This window comes from Mesoplodon mirus (assembly GCF_964341445.2).
Source record: "Mesoplodon mirus genome assembly, chromosome: 12".
NCBI classification, from domain to species: Eukaryota; Metazoa; Chordata; class Mammalia; order Artiodactyla; family Ziphiidae; genus Mesoplodon; species Mesoplodon mirus.
Window position 1 is genome coordinate 76,111,488 of NC_138988.1, and position 24,331 is coordinate 76,135,818.

The 24,331-nt window shown below is 42.1% G+C and overlaps 1 protein-coding gene across 1 annotated transcript in view; it reads left to right on the top strand.

Moving 5' to 3' along the window:
* Positions 1 to 5,503: 5,503 nt before the first annotated feature.
* Positions 5,504 to 24,331, top strand: part of CDC5L (cell division cycle 5 like) — a 43,514-nt gene continuing 24,686 nt past the window's right edge. The window contains exons 1-8 of the mRNA XM_082637478.1: positions 5,504 to 5,681; positions 8,299 to 8,402; positions 9,816 to 9,977; positions 10,775 to 10,902; positions 12,493 to 12,592; positions 18,041 to 18,259; positions 20,027 to 20,171; positions 21,510 to 21,698. Of these exons, the coding sequence (XP_082493604.1) occupies positions 5,637 to 5,681; positions 8,299 to 8,402; positions 9,816 to 9,977; positions 10,775 to 10,902; positions 12,493 to 12,592; positions 18,041 to 18,259; positions 20,027 to 20,171; positions 21,510 to 21,698 (1,092 nt within the window). The 5' untranslated portion in view covers positions 5,504 to 5,636. The remainder of the gene's footprint in view (positions 5,682 to 8,298; positions 8,403 to 9,815; positions 9,978 to 10,774; positions 10,903 to 12,492; positions 12,593 to 18,040; positions 18,260 to 20,026; positions 20,172 to 21,509; positions 21,699 to 24,331) is intronic.

Below are 24,331 nucleotides of genomic sequence, written 5' to 3' on the forward strand. Positions count from 1 at the left end.
GGGGCTACTCCTTGTTGCGCTGCAGGCTTCTCATTGCAGTGGCTTCTCTTGTTGCGGAGCACAGGTTTTAGGTGCGTGGGCTTCAGTAGTTTTGGCACGCAGGCTCAGTAGTTGTGGCTCATGGGCTCCAGAGTGCAGGCTCAGTAGTTGTGGCGCACGGGCTTTGTTGCTCTGCGGCATGTGGGATCTCCCAGACCAGGGCTCAAACCCGTGTCCCCTGCATTGGCAGGCAGATTCTTAACCACTGCGCCACCAGGGAAGTCCCTTCTCAATTATTTGAGAGTGAGCGGCAGACATCATAACCCTTTACTCCTACATACCTATATACTTCAGTAGGTATCTCCTAAGGTCAAGGGTAATCTTGTGGTTCACTGAGAACCTGACGGCTGTGCGGGGCTGACATCTGGGACATCAAGGAGTGCCCATCTGAGTGCAGGGCACCACTTGGTCCTGCCCAGCCCCTGATGAGACCAGGGCTGCCGCCTCCACGGGGTCTCTGGACTCATTCCCTCTCCCTTGACCAGTCTTTGGCTGGTTTGGCCACACATTGCCCCCTGCCTTGGCCCCTCTCACATCTTTATGCCCTGCAACTTTTCTTCCCGTCTGGGCCTGAAACGCACTGAAGAGCCCCCATCCCTTGCAGTAAGGAGCTCTGACCCTGATTTAGCACATCTACTGGCCAAGTTCCCAGTGGACTCTGGGGAAGGACTGGGAGCCCATTTGAGATGCCTCTGTCCTTCCAACGCTGGGGAACTCCAGGAGGGGTTGTGGCCTGAGCCTCCCTTGGGGGCGGCCACTACTGACTTGAAGAGTCAACACTGAGGCTCCCAAACCTGGACTTTGTAAGAAACACATGCAAATTAAACACTCTTGGTGCACATGGAGGGACCCTGCCTCATATCAAAAAAGAAATCAAAAATCCCAATGGCTTGTTTTCCAAGGAAATGTGTATGTTTCTACCAAGTATGGAGAGAGTGTGAGGGCACCTTCCAGTGGTGATGGTGTGAGCATGGGAGTGATCATCTGGCTAGAACTGTGTTCTATTGGCTGAGCGCAGTGTGGGCTGGAGGAAAAACCAGGGTTCTCTAGGAAAGGGAGGACAGAAGGAATGCATAAGTCACAATTATACTAAAATTCACTTGCTGTTTATTTGAAATTCAAATTTTTTTTTTTTTTTTCCGGTATGTGGGCCTCTCACTGTTGTGGCCTCTCCCATTGCGGAGCACAGGCTCCGGACGCGCAGGCTCAACGGCCATGGCTCACGGGCCCAGCTGCTCCGCGGCATGTGGGATCTTCCCGGACTGGGGCACGAACCCGTGTCCCCTGCATCGGCAGGCGGACTCTCAACCACTGCGCCACCAGGGAAGCCCTGAAATTCAAATTTAACTGGGATTTAACTGGTATTTTAATTTGCTAGATCTGGAAACTTACAGCAGAGGTGGACAAAGGAGATGGATTGGAGGGCTACCTAGGAGGTAAAATTGGTGAGACTCTGGAATGACTTGGATGTGGGTGGGAGGAAGGTATGGGGGAAGGAAAAGTGGCAATAGGTGGATGGTGGTGCTGTTGCCAGGGCAACATGTAGTGTCTAGCCCATGTGGTGGCTTCATACACCTAGAGAAAGATGCTTTCTTGGTGGACACAGTCTCGTGGACGCATAGCTTGGTGAGCAGTGTGCAAGCTAGATTTCAGCCCCCACTTTTCCCTTATGCAATGAACACTTTACACAACCATACACGCCAGTCCTGTGCTATCCCTTGAAATAAGGAATGCCAGAGAAGTATAGGTTTTCTAGGGGGAGCTCTTTTTTGTTTGTTTGTTTGTTTTTTGGCAGCACTGCGAGGCTTGTGGAATCTTAGTTCCCCAGCCAGTGACTGAACCCGGGCCCTGGGCAGTAAAAGCGTGGAGTCCTAACCACTGGACCGCCAGGGCATTCCTGAGGGCTCAATTTTTGGAAGATGAATTTGAGAAACCTGTGACACACCCAAGTGGAACTGTCCAGGATGCAACTGGGCTTATGAGTCTGGGATCTGGTATATGAGTGTGGAAAAAAAAAAGTCTCCTGTGAGAAATGTAAATCCCAAGCCTGTGCCCTGTGGATGCAGGGTTAGTTGTAAATTACCTGATTGGAATATTGATCCTAAACTCAGAAATGAGCTCACAAAGACTCTTGAATCTCTGGGGCCTGAGAATAAGCATAGTCTCTTTGGGAACACTTCCCCAACCCAGGGCACAGGGGACTCCCCAGAAATAACAACCATGAAGATGAGTACCTGAGAAAAAAATTACAAGCTACAACTGGACTCACCACAAGGGAGTGTCAGTAGGTGAAACTCAAGCCAATTTAGATGATTAACCATGGTTAGCATTACGGTATGAATTACCAGCATTTAGGGTGCATGGAATTCCATTTTGTAGTAACTGGACACCCAGATGTTAGTTTCTCCCAACACTAGCTGAGGAGTTTCTAAATGGGAGAGGGTCTTACGGGTGGCGATCTGGTGGATGCGGGCAGGACTGGAGGACCTGTCTTGAAATTGTATTTGCAAAGCAGCGCAGTATTTCTACTTAAATTCCATATCCTTATTTGGGGAGATGATGAAGATGATGAGGGTGGCTAGCCCCAGCTCCTCGCCATCCCTTGGTGTTGTCACAGGCTTTTGACTCTAATTTTAGCCCTTTCTTGCACCGTTTCTTTTTATTTATTTATTTATTTATTTGGCCGTGTCAGGTCTTAGTTGCAGCACAAGGGCTTCTCTCTAGTTGTGGCACACGGGCTTTAGAGTGCACGGGCTCAGTAGTTGCAGTGCGTGGGCTTAGTTGCCCCATGGCATGTGGGATCTTAGTCCCCCGACTAGGGATCAAACCTGCAATCCCTGCATTGGAAGGCGGATTCTTAACCACTGGACCACCAGGGAAGTCCCCTGCACAGTTTCTTGATGGTAAAAAACTGGACAAGATGGAAACTAGAATTTCGATTAGACATGCAGTCTGCATGTTCAAGGGTGTCTTGGGGGACTTTTGACAGGGCTGCTCTGTCCCAATGGGCAGGTTGTAAAACGCATGCCCCTACAGGGGTGCTGTTTGTATCACAGGCATGGGAGATCTAATTTTCTTCTTGTAAGTATCTTGTTCTCAAAACATCAGTATTTTGTGACAATTTTCCAGCAGGTGTCAATAAAGTGACTTGAGGAGGGGGCACTTTTTCTATTTGGTGAAAAGGTGACATGGAGGGGGTGTAAAGGTGGTGCTGAGTGGGAAGGAGAAGCCATCATCATGAGCTCTTGGAATGTTAGATCTGAAATGGCTCTTGAGAGAGGACCGGTTCAACTCTGGATGTGTGAGGAATCTGGCTTACAATAACAGATACCCAATTCCAACTGACTAAAGCCAGAAGGGGAACTAATCATTGGAACTCAAGGACAGGGGGCTTCCCTGGTGGCACAGTGGTTAAGAATCCTCCTGCCAATGCAGGGGACACAGGTTCGAGCCCTGGTCCAGGAAGATCCCACATGCCACGAAGCAACTAAGCCCATGCGCCACAACTACTGAGCCTGCGCTCTAGAGCCCATGCTTTGCAACAAGAGAAGCCACCACAATGAGAAGCCGGCGCACCGCGACGAAGAGTAGCCCCTGCTCCCCACAACTAGATAAAGCCCACGCGCAGCAATGAAGACCCAATGCAGCCAAAAAAAAAAAAAAGTAGCCCCCACTCGTCGTAACTAGAGAAAGCCTGTGCACAGCAACGAAGACCCAATGCAGCCAAAAATAAATAAATAAATTTTAAAAATTAAGAAAACAGTAGATTGTAAAATAATATTAAAAAAAAAAAACAACTCAAGGACAGGGATGCACCAAGGACAGAGGAACATATTGGATCCAGGGACAGTGGTGCAGCCAAGACCTACCTCTGTCATTCTGTACTCTCCTCTCTACTACTCTCAATGCACCTGGGACCTGCTTTCTTCCCTTCTTAGTCTACGTTGTACAAAACATGATGGCAGGCAACTCCTGGGTGTCACATGTTAGAGATTCATTGGCCAGCAGGGAGACTGGCTTCTTCTAGGTTTCAGTGTCAAAATTCCTGGGAAGGAGACTTAATTGGTTCAACTTTGATCAGATCAATCAAATGGCCAGTGTGTGTGCATGTGTGTGTGTGTGTGTGTGTGTGTGTGTGAGAGAGAGAGAGAGAGACAGAGAGACAGAGAGACAGAGAGACACTTGTAACCACTGCAGCTGAGTGCACGTTGGGGGTGGGGTTGGCAGGAAGTAATGGTCACACATCCTACAGAGAAGCATTATCTCTGGACCTCCGTCCAGAGACAGAAAATGGCTTGTCACCAGAACACACACATCTGTGTGTTCTTCATAATCTAACACTGTCCTCTCAACAAACTAGTGATTTTATTGCTACAATTTCCCATTTCAAGGAAAAACAGTATATATATATATATATATTACTGGCAAGTTCTGTAGCTTTCTCAGAAGAGGCAAATGGAGAAATGAAGAACTAAAAAGAGAAAGGCATTATTTAAATTCTTAGGGTGTTTCCCAGTCCACTAACATTTTCATGCCTTCCAGGGCTGGCTCCAAAGAGATGTTTTTGAATGGTGAAGGAGACCAAGTAAGTAATGGGGAGGTGGAATGGCAGTTTGGCAATCCCTACCTCACTGGGTTTTAGGTATCTTTCAACTAATTTGTCCCTCAAATTGATGAGGTATGAATTGTTAACTCCACTTTTCAGATGAGGATACTGAGATTCAGCAAGGTTATTACCCAAGCTGATGAGAGAGCCAAGATTTCAACCCAGACCGAGTCTGTCTAATACCAGTACCTGTCGATGGTAACTCTCTACTACTAATCCACACAGACTGAATAGCAAGGAATGAAAAACTCTGACATGACATTTCTGTGGATTTCTGGGACAACCACTGATCACTTGGGGTTGCGCTTCTTGTAATAACAGTTGCCACTTTTGTGATCACTTATTATATATCAGATACTATGCTAGGTTTACGATCTCATTTAATCCTTAGGACGACCCTACGAAGTTGGTACTATTATTACCTCCAGGTTAGGAAATTTAGGCTTAAATAAGCTATTGCCTTTTCCTGAGTATTCTGTGAATAAACTCCTATCAGTTAAATGCCTAATAAAGTGCTAAATTAATAAATTAACAAAGTTCTTTTTAGACCAGCTGCGCTTAAACTCTACACGCGTCACGTTCCTATTCTCTGCCATCAGGTGACGTCACAACCAACCCCAGCACTACATTCTCTGCCAAGAGCCACCGCCGATATCTCGCGAGAGCCATGGCTTCTTCCAATCTATTTTGGGCATGCGTGCGGCGTAGGGCACTTTGGCTTAGAGTGGTCTGATGATTTTCTGTCAGTCTAGACTAGAGTAGAGCTTTAACAACAAAGCACTTACTTCCTTTCAGTCACTCGAGTTCTCGCGAGACTTGCTACTCATGCTTCTCGCCCCACCCCCCAACCCCGCCTTGCGCCTGCGCAGAGCTCTTTAAAGCAGAACGTTGCGCTTGGAGGAAGTGACGGCTTTGGTTGCTGTGGCCGCAGCGCCGTTTCTACTTCTCAGAAGCTCCGCTCGGCCGCTTGCCGAGACACCCCGTCGCCAAGATGCCTCGAATTATGATAAAGGGGGGCGTGTGGAGGAATACTGAGGTAAGTCCCCTTTTCCCGCCGTCCGCTGCCCTCCTCCCCTCCGGCTGTTGGTGCGCAGGCGCGCGGAGGTCGGGGAGGCGGGGAGGTTGCCTGCGGGGTCTGCGTGGGGGGCGGTGCGGGGCAGACCCTCGGGGCCTTTACCTTGTGGCCGATCCTACGTTATCTGAGCATCTCAAGGACGGGGACTGTGATTTAACCACTTGATTACCTGCCGGGCACTCGTTAGTCCCTCAGTGAACATTTGTTGAATTGAGGACGCGCCCTCTGCCCTGGTGGATCTCAGTGTGGTGGGAGAGCTAGCATAGCCGCTAGAGTCGGTCTTTGGGACACCCCCGTTCCTCAGCCCAGGCATCGTGCCTCTCTCTGATATTCAAAAATGAAGAAGTGCTGTGGCGACAACTTTGTTTTTTTCTTGACTTCCTTGCAGACGGGAAGCAGTTTGAGTGCCAGGTTCAAAGTGCCCGTTTATGCCCGCATCCCTGCGGTCATCTGTTATCAAGGCATAACTTGTCCACCCTCCCGTCAGATCCCAAGGCCTGTGTCTTCCTGTCATTCCGCTTCAGCTTGGATAGAAGCCAGATAGGCCTACAGTAGTCTCTTTGCTTCCAGAAATGTAGTGGATCATGCCATTGGTGAGCCAGAGAAGAGTAGAGAACGAGTAAAATAGAAACGAGGTTTTAGTGGAGTTGGTGTTCATAGTGCACTGAATTTGTCAACCATATTTTTTCATGCTCTGTGTCTTTTTACATCTTATGCCTTCTTGGAATATCCACCTACTGCTTGGCATCTTTCTGACCTTCCTTCAAAAACCAGTCCAGAAACTCTTCTGGAATTTTTGCCTGTTCATCCTGTAAAAAGTAGTTGCACCCCCAGTGGTCCCATGACAACTCTTTCATCCACTTGTTATAGTTTGCTTTGTCTTTTTGCAAGCATCACATCCTTCTGTGTGATGCTGGGAGGGTTTCTTAACCTCCCAGAGCCTCAGTTTTCTAATGGGGATGATAGTAATACCTACCTGTCTTGGGGACTAAATGAGTCACTACATTTGGAACATTTAGAACAGGGTCTGTCACATAGTAATCTTGCAGTAAGTGTTAGTTGCTATTTCTTTTCCCCAGTAGACAGCACTGCAAGAGGGCAGGACCAGATCTTGGTATCTTTAGAACCTAGGACAGTACCAAACAAAATTTGCTTGGGAAATTTTGCTGAATGGATCTAGTAGGGTAGATAACTGTTGTATATACTTCCTTGAAGATGTGATTAAGTATAGCAGTACTGCAACAAAGTTACACATAAAGTCAGTGAGAACCTTGCCTCAGCTTGCACAGAGGGAACCAGGCTGTTTAAGTTGGAGAAGAGACTGACTTTTGTGGGAGAGACTGATGTACAAAAATCAAGTAACAGCAGGATTCCTATGATGTGGCCCAAGCCCGGTAGTCTTTGAGTCTGTGATGATAGGGGTGTGGAGTGGTGTGGAGTGGCTCATGTAGGAGGCATGTAGCTCAAGTTCAATGTGGAAAAAAGCCTAAAAGTAAAATGCCCCAAGTGCATTGGCTCTAATATCCCTGGTGTCTGTGATTTAGCTTGCCGGGCTCTCCTGGGATTGGTGAGTTCCATATTGGAATGGGTGCCCTGGTGAAATAGTGTCTAGAGACTGGGGGAGTCTGGAGACAGAGTTGACTGGTGACTTAGGGGGAAATACTTAACTCTTAGATTAGACCTGAGATATGGATTCTTGGGTCAGAGTTGGGGTTATGGGACTGAAGAGAAAATGCTATTCGTAAGCTGGAGGCAGGAAGCCTGGGTTAGAGATTGGATCCACCTGAGTCTTGACTTGCTTCTTGAGGGTTGGATGTGTCCTATTTGATTCTCTTTCCCTAAGTACACAAGACCTGGTACAAGGTTGGTGTTCAGGGAATGTTTTTTGAATAAATGAATGAGCCATATTCTTTTGAAGAGAATAACAGCCACACACTGTACACACTCCCAATTACTGGACATGATAGGGAAGGGGTTGTGTGTAAGGGAGGGTATGATGTCCTTCTAAGGGAGTTCTTTTTTTAAAAATTAATTTTATTTATTTATTTTGGCTGCATTGAGTCTTTGTTGCTGCGCGTGGGCTTTCTCTAGCTGCGGCGAGCGGGGGCTACTCTTCGTTGCATTGCACGGGCTTCTCATTGCGGTGGCTTCTCTTGTTGTGGAGCACGGGCTCTAGGCACCGGGCTTTAGTAGTTGTGGCATATGGGCTCAGTATTTGTGGCTCGCAGGCTCAGTAGTTGTGGTGCACGGGCTTAGTTGCTCCATGGCCTGTGGGATCTTCCCAGACCAGGGCTCGAACCCGTGTCCCCTGCATTGGCAGGTGGATTCCTAACCACTGCGCCACTGGGGAAGTCCCTCTAAGGGAGTTCTTAATTTCTTGCATTTCACTGATTCTGGTTTGCTGTTTTTTTTATTATTGTAATGAAGTTTTGTACTTTCTTTTTAAATCTAGGATATATGTGTTTGTTGATATCTCTCTTTCTCCATAGCACAACTCTGTTAGAGTTAATTTTAATTTTATCTTTTCTCACTTGGAGTTTTGTGATTGAATACACTGTTTTTCTTCAACAACTTTTAGGATGAAATTCTGAAGGCAGCGGTAATGAAATATGGGAAAAACCAGTGGTCTAGGATTGCCTCACTGCTGCATAGAAAATCAGCAAAGCAGTGCAAAGCCAGATGGTATGTATCAGTTAATGAGTGGAAAACACAAAATAACCTTAATTACGATGAAGAAAATGTCATTTCTTTGAACCTTACCAAAGAAAGCAGGCATTGGATATAACAGAAAGTATGGAGTGGGAGATGGGAATTTAGATTTAAGAATTAGCTGTCATTTGCTTCCTATGTGATCTTAGGCAAGCCATTTTCTAGCCCCTCTTTCCTGCCACTATTTTCTCCCAACTGGGGATAATACTTGGCCCTAACTGATGGAGATGTGAGGCTCAAATGAGTTAATGTTGTTTGAAAGTGCTTTGTGAAGCATGAAATAAAACTACTTTTAGGTACAGATGGACCCTAGCTTATAAATGGATTGTATTCCAAAAGTTTATAAGTGGATTGTTTTAGAACTTACTTTCCCAAAGAAATAAATGATAAATAATGGTTAATTTTCTAGGCTAGCTTACAGTAGTTGAGTTTCCTCATGAATGGTTGAAACATTGTATATTTGCTTCCCCAGAATATAACATAACCCAACATTACATCTGTGGTGTCCCCTTTTAAGTAACAGGGTAGTGGACATATTAAGTTCTTTACATGTATTTTTGGCATGAGTGATCTGGCCCCAGCCCTGACCCATGTGGTACTAAGATCATATTTTGGATTGTATAAGAATGCCCTAATTTCCTGGGCACCTGGGTAGGGGAAAGGATCAGAATGTAGAGATTGGCCCACAAAGAGGAAGATGGTCCTCAGCCTGCATAAGTGGTTCTGATTTCTGCTTCTGTTAGTGGAGCTAAGCTCCTACCGCTGTGTTTGGTAAGGTTTATGTATTGTTTGCAGGCCTCTCATCCAGCTAAGTAGACTGGATGGAAAAGGTGGGTCAGGTGGAGCATGAGGAAAGACAAAGATGACATAGTAGTTTTACTTAAATTAAAAAACTCACCAAACAAATACAGTTTTGAAAAGCATTTAGTGAGTGTAAGTCAAATGCTTAAAGAAGTAAGCCAAGGTGTTGTAAGAATCAAATCAAAGCACCAGAAAGTACTATGAAAACTAGAAACACTATGAAAATATGAGGTGGTTTTGTCTTATTTGTAAATACAGAACCTCTAATAAAGTGTAAGATGAATGGAAACAATTGGTAGTTGAGAAGGAAGGCATATGATCATGTTTCAGTCATGTTACCTTTCTTAAGCATTACTAACCTTGCATAATTAAAATACAGTAGAATTTAGTGAGATAGGGTATTTGGAATGGGGTAAGTTTAACCAAATAGGGAATATTCTGTTGTAAAAAAAAAACAGCTTTTGTGATTGAAGAATAAGAGTTAGCTTGCATTTTTCAGATACTAGAAGCCAGTATGTCTAATACGTAAGGACGATATTCATGCTGGGTGACTGATTAAGGTATAAAATGATGTCTTTTTAATAGGTATGAGTGGCTGGATCCCAGCATTAAGAAAACAGAATGGTCCAGAGAAGAAGAGGAAAAACTCTTGCACTTGGCTAAGTTGATGCCAACTCAGTGGAGGACCATTGCTCCAATCATTGGAAGAACAGCTGCCCAGTGTTTGGAACACTATGAATTTCTTCTGTAAGTGAATCTCCAAAAGCAGTATTAAAATGTGTGTATATCTTCTGAATGAGGCTGAATACACTTTTAGCATTTTCTGTCCTTAAACATTAGTTACAGGTCTGAATAAAACCAGAGGAGCTAAAGCTATTGGATTGTATATTCCAAGTCTCGTGTGGTTGATCAAGATTATGTCTCCTGTTATATACTTTTTAAAGGAATAATTAAAAAGTATTATACAAGGACTTCCCTGGTGGTCCAGTGGTTAAAACTCCACGCTCCCAGTGTAGGGGGCCTGGGTTTGATCCCTGGTCAGGGAACTAGATCCCGCATGTTGCAATTGAGAGCCCACATGCTGCAACTGGAAGATCCCGCATGCTGCAGCGAAGATCCTGCATGCCCCAACTAAGACCCAGCACAGTCAAATAAATAAATAAATATTAAAAAATATTATACAAATCATACATGTTCATCATAGAAAATTTGGGAAAAAAATAGTGAAAAAGCAAATAAAAACCACCCATAGTCATACTGCTGAGAGTTAACCATTGGAACATCTTGATTCTTCACTAAAAGCTTTTTTGTGTGGCTCTGCTGCATTTGTGATTTAGGGAGCTGCTTGGATCCTGTTTCATGGAAACACTGAAATTAGAAATTTAAAACCATCTCTTTCAGGTGAAGCAATAGTAGAAATGCTTTATTTTTGTTATGCCCATCTGTTGGGATTTTCAAAGAAAAGGGTGCCAGCACTAGGGAACCTGGTATTTCTAAGACTAAACGGGTGGTAGTGTGACTGATTACTCTGGGCTCATTCCTAGGGATAAAGCTGCCCAGAGAGACAATGAAGAGGAAACAACAGATGATCCACGAAAACTTAAACCTGGAGAAATAGATCCAAATCCAGAAACAAAACCAGCACGGCCTGATCCAATTGATATGGATGAGGGTAAGTGTATTTTTGTGAGGAATTTATTTCTTTGGTAACCATAGACTTCTCAGGCCTTCTTTTAACTCTCTTAGTTCTTTTCTAAACTCCTCTGACTTTTTCGAATTGCAGTTCTGTCTGTAGTTGTTACTCTAAGTATCTTTCCAAGTGTGTCCAACCTTCTATCATAGAGTAATTGCTCTTTTTGGATAATGTCCCTTTATCTTTTGATGTTTCAATTCATTTAGTAAGTTAAGCAGTGTGATATTACTGGACATTTCCTTGTGGCTAGAGGTAGGCTCTTTAGGATTCTGTGTTCTCATTCCTATTCCAAGGAGAGAGGCAACAAGTCAGGATTTGGGGATCCAGTGCTCCTACTAACTATTTTGACTTCAGACAGGAAGTTTGATCTTCTTGAAAGGGCAACACTACAATACCATGAGGGAGACTTACGATGCCTTTTTGAGACATTGAATCAGGAATCAGAGGAACTAGATTTTAATCTAGTTTAGTGCCATGTCTGCCACTTATTAGCTATTTGACTTTAGGTGAGTCATAAAATCTCCCTGAACTTTGGTTCTCTTTCCTGTCAGATGGAGAGTAATAATATCTATCTTACTTCACAGGGTTGTCGTGAAGCATTCAGTGAATATTTGTTGAGTTTTTAATTTAAAAGTTTGAAGGTAGTTGTTCCCAAAGGCAAACTGTGGCTAGGCTGGCTGCATCACTGTCACATGGCAAACTTTAAAAAATAAAGGTACCAGGGCTTCCCCAGGAGGTCTGCGTCAGTAAATTGGGGTGGGGGTGGGAATGGAGGCTAATCCTGGAATCTGAGGGTTTTTTTGTTTTTTGTTTTTTAAAGTTCCCTTGTGATTTCATTGGACACCCTTGTGTAGGAATTGCTCTAAGGTATCAGTAATGAAATTTGTTCTACTCTGGGGAGCTATGGAAAATATACTGGAGTAGAGAAATAGTTCTGAGGAAAAAAATGAAGGAAAAATGATAATGAAGATTGTCAGTCCCCTTATAATTAAACAGTAGTTTTTACGATATTTCACAATTTGTGCTGTGCCAGGTAGTTGATCATAATGAAGGATATGATAATTATAGCCACTGTTTAATGAGTATTTGCTAGATGCTCTACCTATTTCTTTTTCCTTAGTTCTTCTCAACATCCCTGTGAAGTAGGAATTGTTATTCCCATTTTATAAATGGTGAAACATTATTATCCAGAGTCACATAACTATCCAGTGGTGGGCATGATTTTTTTTTTTTTTATTATTAGTTTCTGCTTTATAACAAAGTGAATCAGTCATACATATACATCTGTTCCCACATCCCTTCCCTCATGCATCTCCCTCCCTCCCACCCTCCCCATCCCACCCCTCCAGGCGGTCACAAAGCACCGAGCTGATCTCCCTGTGCTCTGCGGCTGCTTCGGTGGGCATGATTTTTAACTTAGGCTTCTCTGACTTCAAAACCCAAGCTATTTCCCTTATGCTGCACCATATAATGATTATATTGATGGGTTTTCTCATCTTAAGCACTAGGGTATGTCTCTCACCTTGCTTCTGTTGGAGAAGTTAGTTTTTATTCTCTTTATTTTTGCAGATGAATTGGAGATGCTTTCTGAAGCTAGAGCCCGCCTGGCTAATACTCAGGGAAAGAAAGCCAAGAGGAAAGCGAGGGAGAAACAGTTGGAAGAAGCAAGGTATGGTTGTTTTCCATCTATAGTTGAACAAATTAGTCTATGCATCCTTAGGCCCAATAAAACTGTGATTTATCAGCCCTGTTGGGTGAATGATAACTAGAGTTGTCTAATTCCAATTTTGCTAATAGTCCTTAGTTTCTTTATTACTTTGGAAAAGTCTTATATATATCTTCCTAACCATTTCAGAGTAGTTATAGGAAAAATACATATTTTAAAAAAGTTTTGTAAGACATGGCAGAAGTAATGCCCGGGTATAGACATACATGTATGTCTTGGTGTGTTGGATTTGTTCTGTAGGCATGGGGGACCTTCATTTGTTGTAGCCACCTTGGCGTCAGATGGCTGGAGGACACACAGGGCTCTGGGACTGGTGTGACTGCCAGTTAGTTACTCTCCTTGATTAGTGTTGGGCAGGCAATGGCTGTGAAATAGGAGACTCAGCTGAACATGGAGGGAGTTAATGAGCCTTGAACCACATTTTAGGCTGTCATAGAAATTTGTATTTAAAAAGTGAGTGGAATTAAGTATTGCCCTCTACTCAAGATTTTCTCTACTTTCCCCTCCCTTTTGGTTAGATCCATGGTTGACATCATTTCTAATGGCCTAGAAACCCAGATGAAGTGGATAAAGGGAAAACTTGAACTTTATAAGAGCTTATTAGCTTTTGGAATTCAGGCATTGGAATAGCCTCCCCAGCCTCCACAACTACCTTTTTTGGTCCCTAAGCTGGGAAGTATTGATACTTCCTGACCTAATAACTAGCATTGTGTTGATGGTTTCCCCAGTAACGGCTGGGAAGTGCCAGATCCTGGGATGGAGGATTCTTTTATGCCAGAGGATGCTTTTTGGCATAGCTGGCCAACCACTAGCCCAGAATAGTTACTTATCATGGGAGTATGACTGGCCTGGGACAGTAAACAGAAGCTGAGAGGAGGTTCTAAATTTTCTGCTGGGTCTTAGTCACCTTTCTGTTCCGTATACTATTTAGGGTTAAGTAATGTGAGTAAGGTAAAAAAATTCACTTTCCCATTTTTGTCCATGGTTGTTTGGGGACCAAATTGTTTGAGCCTTTTAACCACGTGGATTGGCCCAGGGATATGACAGGTGTATATATGAAAATCTCCAAGTATGGTTGGTATTGCTTGCTTTAACAAATACATTTTTCCAGATTTAAATTTACCCTACACTTTCTCGTAGATTTTCTTGTAGAACATCTTTATAACTTGTGCATATATCTTGTAGTTAACTAGATTGGTGTGCATGCAGAATGTACTGCAGGACTATTTACTTTAAATGTTAAATTACAGATCTGTTTTATGACTTAAAGCTTTTTATTGATTATAAAAGTAATAACACTTTTCCTACAAAATACTGGTATTGTACTATTTTCTTTTTGGGGCATGGCTGATACAATGCTATATAGCTTGGTTACATTCACTTAGCATTATATTGTAAAGGTTTTCTAATGTCGTTTGAAGTCTTTATTTTCTTTATTTAAAGAATAAAATTACTTATGAAATGTGTCCCTTCAAACCTTTCTCTTCTCAATATAGACATACATTTATGTGTACTACACATACAGTAACATTTGTGTAAAATTAGATTATACTGTATAGACTGTTTCGACGAGAAGTTAGCTCTTAATCTTACTTAATCTTACTGGTGTTGCCTTGTTCCCTTCTCTCTCTGTTTTCAAGATTTTCTCCTTGTCTTTGGCTTTCAGCATTTTAATATAATGTTTCTGTTTGTGCATTTCTTAATGTTTATCTTACTTGCAGTTCGTTGAGCTTCCTGGATGTGTAGGTTAATGATTTACAATAAATTTGGGAAATTTTCAGCCAATGTTTTATTCTCCTTTTTCTAATGTTTTATTCTCCTTTTTCTCTTTCCTTTTGATATTCCTACTGTGCATATGTTGGTGCACTTAATGGTGTTGCACCTTTCTGTGAGGCTCTGTTCGTATTTCTTCATTCTTTTTTTTTTTCCCCTTTTCTTTGGATTGCATAATCTTTATCCATCTGTCTTCATCTTGGCTAATTCTTTACTTCGAATCTGTTCTAGTGAAGTTTTCGTTTCAGCTTTACACTTTTCAATTCCAGAATGAATTTCCATTTGGTTCTTTTTTTTTTTTTTTTTTTTTTTTGTGGTACGCGGGCCTCTCACTGCTGTGGCCTCTCCCATTGCGGAGCACAGGCTCCAGACGCACAGGCTCAGCGGCCATGGCTCACGGGCCCAGCCGCTCCACGGCATGTGGGATCTTCCCGGACTGCGGCACGAACCCGTGTCCCCTGCATCGGCAGGCGGACTCTCAACCACTGCGCCACCAGGGAAGCCCCATTTGGTTCTTTTTAATTATTTCTTTTTGTTAATTTTCTCTATTTGGTGAAAATTTTCATCCTACCTTCCTTCTTTAATTGTGCTTACCTTTTGCTCTTTGAACATATTTGTAATGTCTCCTTTGAAGTCTGTCAAAGCTGACATCTGGTTGCTCTCACAGGCAGTTTCTGTTGTCTGCTTATTTTCTGGTGTGGGTCGTGCTTTCCTGTTTATTTGCATGTCTCACCTTTCTCTGTTAAGAACTGGACACTTTGGATGATATATTGTAGCAGTTTGGGTACTGTGTTGCCCCCATCCACTCCTTGTGACTGTTGCTTGCTTACTCCTTTAGTGGCTAGCTGGGTTATTTTAGTGAAGTCTATTTTACCCATTCCTCGCCCAGAAATGTGAAGCTTCTGATGTTGCTCCACATGGGGACACAGTCTTGGGTGTGCCCACAGTTGCTTTGGGATGAGGTGGTTTTGACAGGACTTTCTTTGACATCTTCTTCCCTAGCTACACCCAGCTGTCAAACTCTGCTAATTGTCAGCTTATTGCTGTATTGTTTTCAACGATGGCTTGAGGCATAAATTGCTCCACAAAGTGTTCCAATCAAACTTCGGCTCCTTTGAAGGGATAGTTTCTGAGGTCAGTGTTTCATAGTTGTTCTCATCCCAGGAGGGCTTCTCCCACTTTCTGAAAGAGATTGATTCTCTCTGGCAAACTAGTGGGCCTGCAGTTTAGCTGCATCTCCAGAGAATCTGTCAGTTTCTTCACATCTTCACAGTTGCCTTTAACAGCAACTTCCACTGTTTTTGAGAGTGCCCTGAGGCCTGAACATCTCCATATCCTGTTGCAAAGGAAGTCAGTTTCTTTGGGGAGAGTTTGGAATTCTTTATTCTATCCAGGAGCGCTGATGTACTTGTCTTTGAGTGACACACCCACTTTAGGAGCTGAGTGTTCAGTGTCGGGGGTTGGGGTAGGCAGCAGCCCCAGGTCCCCTAACCCTGACCTTAACCCTGACCCTGATCCCACAGGCCCAGGCAAGGATCGTTGGGCTCCAGTATTTTCAGTAGCACTGTGCCCAAGGTAGAGCCCCTGGGCAGAAGAAGAAAGCCCCTCCTTCTCAGTTACTCTTGTCTGAACTTAGCCTCTGCATTGGCTTCCTGGAGGCAGGATGAGAAATGCTGCTGTCCTGCCCCTCCTGGAATGAAAGCCAGGGAGCTGGAGGGGAGAGAGAACCCTGTGTTCTTGGCTGCACCAAGTGTGGAGTGGAGTTTCTGTCTCCCTGAGCTGGGACGGGGGATGAGAAGAGGGAGTGGGTCTTGATTTGAATACTACAGGCTCTCACTTTTCTTATCGAATTTTTGTAGATTTTCTTGAATAAACATTTCTTCATTTGCTGTATCTCCTTTAGGATCCCTTCCAGAGACTTAACTTTTTTTTTTTTTAATAATTTTTGTCAGTTTTGCTGGGGAGTGGGTTTGTGAAATTGCTCCTATATACTGTTTTATAATTTGATTTTTCCCCTCTTTAATATTCTAAATAGCTTTTCTAATCATTGAATCATTACATTATAGCATCTTGGGAAAGTACAAAGGAAAAAGTAAAAAATGAAATTCCAACCTCCTATGATTATTACTGTTACTGTTCGGGTGAACATCCTTCACATCTCCCCGTGCACGTATTCATTGATAGATATGCATATAATTTTACATGTTGCTCCATAACATGTAAACTTTGTAACATTGTTTTAAACAGCAGTGTGTCTTGAGCATCTTTCCATGTCAGAGTAGATTTACAGATTTCTTAATATTTATCTATCTGTCTATCTATAGATTTCTTTCTGTTTATCTATCTATTATTTTTGGCTGCGTTGGGTCTTCGTTGCTACACGTGGGCTTTCTCTAGTTGCGGCGAGTGGGGGCTACTCTTCGTTGCGGTGCACGGGCTTCTCATTGCAGTGGCTTCTCTTGTTGCAGAGCACGGGCTCTAGGCATGCGGGCTTCAGTAGTTGTGGCACGTGGGCTCAGTAGTTGTGGCTCGTAGGCTCTAGAGCTCAGGCTCAGTAGTTGTGGTACACGGGCTTAGTTGCTCTGTGGCATGTGGGATCTTCCCGGGCCAGGGCTCGAACCCGTGTCCCCTGCATTGGCAGGCGGATTCTTAACCACTGTGCCACAAGGTAAGGCCCTACAGATTTCTTAAAGGTTATTTAGATGGCTGTATAATATCCTATCTTATAGCTATGTTATAAATTATTTTAACTAATTTGTTATTGTTGGATGTTTAGGTTGTGTCTGTTTATCTGCTTTTCTGAACAGTGCTTGGTAACCAGTCTTATAGCTAAGGCCTTGTACATGTCCCTATTTAGTTCCTTAGGCTAAAGACTGAAGAGTGAAATTGCGGGGTTAAAAATGTAAAAAAGTTAGGGGTATTAATGTGTATTTCCAAATTTTCTTTGGGGAAAGCTATACCACTGTACTTTCTCATTACCATTGTGAGAGACTGTCCACTTTTTGCACCCTTGCCATTAAAACAAAGCAAAAATTGAATGCTGTTGATTAGATATGTAGAAATGGTACTTGATTTAATTTGTGATTCTTTAATTATTAAAGTACACTCTGTTATTTTAGCTATTTGCATTTTTTTCCTTAGTGAACTGTTTATTTCCTTTTGTTCTTCCTTCCCCTTGGGTACATTTTTTAAAAACTTGCTTAGATTCTTTATATCTAACCATTCCTAATACTAAGTGCAAAATTTTTTCCTATTATTTGCTTTTTAATGTTGTTTTATGATTTTTAAAAAATGGTGCTACAGGGATATAAATTTTAAAATTCAAAGCTGTTGACCGTTTTTTTCACCCTTTATTTAATTTATATTAAGTGAGTATATTCCCATCCAGAGATTGGATGCATATTTACTTACAGTTCCTTCTGGCTTTTCTCTTTGCTCTAGTGTATGTGTGTACCTTTAAATCAAAACTGGAATTGATTTTGGTGAACGGTGGGAGGTGAGGATTTAAATAAATATTTCTTCCCCAAGTCACCGGGTAGTTTTCTTAACTCTGATGGATGATCCATCCTTTGCCAGTGGTGTATGATTTTGAAGGTGATTTGCCTTCTCTTTCTTCAGGCGTCTTGCTGCCCTCCAAAAGAGAAGAGAACTTCGAGCAGCTGGCATAGAAATTCAGAAGAAAAGAAAAAAGAAGAGAGGAGTTGATTATAACGCTGAAATCCCATTTGAAAAAAAGCCTGCTCTTGGTTTCTATGATACTTCTGAGGAAAACTACCAGGCTCTTGATGCCGATTTCAGAAAGTTAAGACAACAGGATCTTGATGGGGAGCTGAGATCGTAAGTTGCCTTTCTGTTTTTATAAATGGAAAAGTATAGTAGTAATTTTATGGAGGGCCAAGTATTATCCTTGTCAGAGCCAGATATTTCTTAGTTAGCACAATGTGGTTTACATAAATGCTTTTACTTATTTAATGGATTCACCTTTCTGAGAAAACCAGTGACCCTGGCTGTAAGGTTTTTGGCACAGAACACTGTTCGAAGCTCTCGAAATGTCAGCGCTTGGCTCTTAGTGAACTGTCTACTCAGAATCACAGTCTTAACATTTACGTACCTTTGGGAAGAGGTTAGTTATTTTACTAATGGCCTGAAGGAATCTGTCAAAATCTGGTCTGCTTCTTCTTAGTTTTTTTTCTAGTGAAAATTTTATCTTGTTTTTCTGGGTTTTTTTGACCGCGCCATGAGGCTTTGCGGGATCTTAGTTCCCTGACCAGGGATCACACCTGGGCCCTGGCAGTGAAAGTGCTGAGTTCTAACCACTGGACCGCCAGGGAATTCCCTCTTGTTTTTCTTAAAATGAAATTAAAAGGAAAAACATTACCGATGCATTTTAAAATCTTTTCACTTATTGGCGATTAGTAGGTATATTTATAAAATGTCTTAGAATACAGAGGATTTTGTTTATTTCTAGGGATTTTTAGAGTTTTTAAATTGTTATATCTGAATGTTGTGGGGAGAACCTTTTAGAATTGTCAAAGATTTTTAGTTTTCTACTCCCCTAGTGGCCTTCCATTTCTGTTGACATGAATTGTTAGTAAACAACAGATGTCAGTCACTGTGAAACGGGATTTTCTTGGATGTACTCCATTGTATTTATTTTTCAAATTAGGACCTTGCTTTAGGTAGCCTCTACAAATAAAGAGATTGAAGAAAAAATAGTCATTTGGAAGGAGTAGACTAGATGGAAGGAGAGGATGACATGCAGAAGGGGAGAAGGCATTCCTGGTCCTTTAAAAGATGGCCTTGAGCCTGGCTTTAGACCTTAACAACTTTCTGGTGTCATTTGTCAGGACTTAAATATCCTTTAAAAAAATTTATGAATTAAAAAAAATCATAGCAAACAATTGAATAGTTTTAAAGGAAAACTTTAAAACTCACGTTTTAATTCTATTCCCTTCATTTAATTGTTTCCGTTTTTGTGTACTTCATCATTTTCCTATGTGCACACACATATTTTTACATGAACGTAGTCACAATATAGGAGTAGTTTTATGTTTTTCTTTTCCTGTTATATGTAACATTTTGCTTATCATAGTCTTTATAGTTACATAGTTTTTGGTTTTTTTTTTTTTTTTTTTTTGGTGGTGCGCGGGCCTCTCACTATCATGGCCTCTCTTGTTGCGGAGCACAGGCTCTGGACGCGCAGGCTCAGTGGCCATGGCTCACGGGCCCAGCCGCTCCGCAGCATGTGGGATCTTCCTGGACCGGGGCACGAACCCGTGTCCCCTGCATTGGCAGGCGGACTCTCAACCACTGCCACCAGGGGAGCCCTATAGTTACATAGTTTTAATATTTAGTACTTAAATTACTTAGTATATCTTAGTTTCTTAATAATTCTATTGATATTCTAAGTCTGCATTCCTCTTGAGTATAGTGGGTAGGTAATGGTGTAGGGAACAACTTAATGTATATTGTTTTGTCTTTTCATCATAATTTTATTAGGAATGGAATTATTTCGTTCAGAGCATATGACTATTTATATGGCATTTAATGTTGTTGCCTATATGTAACTTTAAAAAATCTGTTCTCCACCTTGATCCATGACAGTGAAAAAGAAGGACGAGATAGAAAAAAAGACAAGCAGCATTTGAAAAGGAAAAAAGAATCTGATTTACCGTCAGCAATTCTTCAAACTAGTGGTGTTTCTGAATTTACTAAAAAGAGAAGCAAACTAGTACTACCTGCCCCTCAGGTAATCTAATAAAAGCAGGTTTTTCATTGTATGAACTCATATGCTTACCATTTATCCAGCAAATGTTTGCGGGCCTATGTGCCAGGTTTTTGCTGAGTGCTTGGTACCTTTAAGAAATATCAGGCCTTGAACTGCTTATATGATGGTTTAGTAAGTAATTGTCAGCTCTTAGCAATTTTTCCGTAGGCTAGGGCTCCAGACCTCTTGTTTTGTAGCTGATAAAGGTGGTATTTGGCCTTGTGGACTTAAGGCCACTTTCTTTTAGGGAATGTTTTGTTGTGTCACACCTCCTTCTCTTTTTGAGACAATAGCTGTGAAAATCAACATGGGGGTTGTGGAGAAGAGAAAATTCATTCAGCTCATCATAGGCTCTGTTCCTTTGAATTATAGTTGGTCAGAAACATGGGGATTTTGAATAAGCTCTTGTTTTGTTTTGACGAGTACAGCTCTGCAGAATTGGACAGTTAAATGGAGCAGAGGGATGGATTTAGGAGGCTTGAACAGCTTCTTTCTGCAAATGAGTGCCCTGGCTGCATCAATACAAAGTGCTTGGGCATAAACATAAAATAATTTTGTTAGATGCTGCTATTCATAGTAGTGATATTTCTTTTTTTTTTTTTTTTTTTTTTTTCTGGTACGTGGGCCTCTCACTGCTGTGGCCTCTCCCGTTGCGGAGCACAGGCTCCGGACGCGCAGGCCCAGCAGCCATGGCTCATGGGCCCAGCTGCTCTGCGGCACGTGGGATCCTCCCAGACCGGGGCACGAACCCTCGTCCCCTGCATCGGCAGGCAGACCCCCAACCACTGCGCCATCAAGGAAGCCCTAGTGATATTTCTTAAACTGAGATTTTGCCTGTAATTTTTTTTTAGTTCTTAGGATATTTAGTTTGGTAAAATTATAAGGATAACGTCTTTTGATTTTCTTAGGGATCTTGTGGCTTTGTGGACTCTGTGATATTTTAATTGGTTTTTAGTACCCACCCTCCCCCCAATTGATAAATGGTTTTGTATAAACACTATTATTTTATGTTCTTGATTTATAAATATTTTGGTTTGAAAGAATTTCAGTATGGAAATACTGAAAAGGAATTTCAGTATTTGCAGCTTGATTCTATGTCACATATGGAATTCCGCACCACCCCCCTCCCACATTAAATGGAGAAGACTTTTAAAAACTTCATTATGGAAATTTTCAAACCCACAAGAAGTAAAGAGAGTGCTGCAACGAGCCCCTGTGTACTCATCACACAGCTTCAGCAATTCATCTTCTGGAATGTGGAAGTTTTAAGCTGTGTTATTCTTGGTTAAAATATTGCTACTGTGATAACTGTGTCTTTAGATTTCAGATGCAGAACTCCAGGAAGTTGTAAAAGTAGGCCAAGCAAGTGAAATTGCACGTCAAACTGCTGAGGAATCTGGCATAACAAACTCGGCCTCCAGTACTCTCTTGTCTGAGTACAATGTCACCAACAACAGCATTGCTCTGAGAACACCACGAACACCAGCTTCCCAGGACAGAATTCTGCAGGTAGGCTGCCATGTGCTAGAGTGAGCCTTTCACTTTGTTTATTGTCCTTAAAGGTATTATAAAGGAGAACACTGGATGGTTTGGTTTTGTGTGTTTCAGGGTAAGCAGTTTGAAACAGTCCTGAATGCATAGCTGCTAGAGATTTCTGTAGTAGGGAAGCTAAATCCTGTCAGTAAAGCATAGCATTTAAAAATTTCACATTGCCTAACAGTCCTGGAAAAAAATCAAACACGTGTAGTCAGTAATTTTTAAAACTTCCTTGCGGTTCTGTACTTAGCTTGGCATAGACTGCCTTCAGTACTATTTCCATCTCTCTCCTTAGCACATAGGGTGTACAGCTCTGTGTGTTCTTTAGGGTGTCTGCATGCCAGAGAATAGACAGACCTAACAGAATACTACTGAGCCTTTTAGCACTCTTACATCTCAATTTTCTAATAGTCAAATATAATTTTAAGGTACTGATTCAGGAATCAAATAGCCCTGCAAGACTTTGTAAGAATAACAGTGCCCCTCACTGCTTGTTCTCTAGAGGCACCAGTGATAGCTCTTAGTTTTTACCACCTTACTACTAAGACACTTGTTACATTTTGGTTTTATTTTCAGTTTTAGGCATTTTTCCACCAAGGATTTGAACATCTGGCTCTCTCACACCTTCTGCCTCTACTGTGCATACACACTCTTTCCATTTTCCCATCTTCCATTATAGTCAATCATAATTTTGGTTCGCTCCATGTTTATGGTTTACCTTATGACTACGTAAACTGCATTCATTCACTGCGTAAACTGTGGGTCAAACTGCACTTGACCCACAAAATGCCTTATAATTACTCTACTGTAGAGTATTTTGTTTTTCTTTGAATTAACACTTGTTTTATTTAGTTGCTAAATTTTCTGATTACTTAGCACAAATTCAGTTCCGGACTTTATACTAACTGTAAATCTCCTGTAATCTGGTCACATTTTAGGTATTCTTACCTGTTTCAACTCTTGAAGTCGTTCCCAGAACTTCTGAATGTTCTAGTCTGGACTGATTACTCTTTAGATTTTGTTACAGCTTGTTCTCTTGCTTTCCCTTCACTGTCACCCTAGAAAGTCCCTTGGGTCTCCTCTTTCTTGGCTCCCATGTCTCTGGCTTTTTTGGTTGACTCCCTTGTTGGTGAAGTGTATCTGTCAGTAGCTTTCTGAGGAAGGTTTCATGGGAGATGGAATTTTTAAGACCTTGAATATCTGTAAATTACTGTCCTACCCTCTTATCTGATTGATAGTACACCAGGGTATAGAATTCCAGATTGAAAGGGTTTTTGTTCACAGTTTTGAAGGCAGTGCTCCAGTGTCTTCTGGCTTTCATTGTTGCTATTGATACGTCCTGTGCCATTCAGGTTGTTAATAGGAAACCTGGTTTTTTCTTTCTCTGGAAGCTTATATGATCTTCTCTTTTTCACATGTGTGTTTCTTGATGTGGGTCTATTTTTAACCACTGCGCTAGGTACTTGGTGGGTCTTTCAGTTCTGTAGACTCATGGCCTTCAATTCTGGGAAGTTATTTTGAAAATTAAAAAACTTCCTCCCTTTCATTAATTTATTTTGCTACTTATTACTCTCTGGTTTTCTGTCTTAATTGACTTTGATTTCATTGCTAGGAGATTTTCTGAATTTTATCTTTTTAAAAAATTTCTACTGTCATATTTTTAATTTCTAAGAGCTCTTTTTTAAATGTGTTCAATTTTTTTTTTTTTTTTTTTTTGCGGTACGCGGGCCTCTCATTGTTGTGGCCTCTCCCGTTGCGGAGCCCAGGCTCTGGACGCACAGGCTCAGCGGCCATGGCTCATGGGCCTAGCTGCTCCGCGGCATGTGGGATCTTCCCAGACCGGGGCACGAACCCGTGTCCCCTGCATCGGCAGGCGGACTCTCAACCACTGCGCCACCAGGGAAGCCCATTAAATGTGTTCAATTTTTAAATGTCTCATTTAATTAATATCTTTTTATTCCTCTGAGACTATTAATGATGGTTTTGCTTTGTTTTTATAAGTTTTCTTTTCCCTGCACAGTCTTTTTTTTTTTTTTTTTTGCGGTACGCGGGCTTCTCACTGTTGTGGCCTCTCCCGTTGCGGAGCACAGGCTCCAGATGCGCAGGCTCAGCAGTTGTGGCTCACGGGCCCAGTTGCTCCGCAGCATGTGGGCTGAGCCCGGACCGGGCTCGAACCCGTGTCATCTGCACTGGCAGGCAGACTCTCAACCACTGAGCCACCAGGGAAGCCCCTCAAATATCTTTTGATCTTGTTCTTTGCCTATATTTAGGGAATAAGTGTAGGGCAGTTAAAAACTGACTAGACACTCCTTGGGTGTGGGTAGGACCCCTTGACTCCAGACTTTCCTGTGGGCTGAACTGGCTGGGATGTTTTATTGGGGAGATTTCTTTTTAAATTGTTTTACTTTTAAAATGTATTTATTTATTTATTGAAGTATAGCTGACTTACAATATTGAATAAGTTTCAGGTGTACAACATAGTGATTTGATATTTTTATAGATTATACTCCATATAAAGTTGCTGTAAAATATTGGCTGTATTCCCTGTGCTATACATTACATCCCTATAACTAATTTATTAGGGAATTCTTATTTATTTATTTATG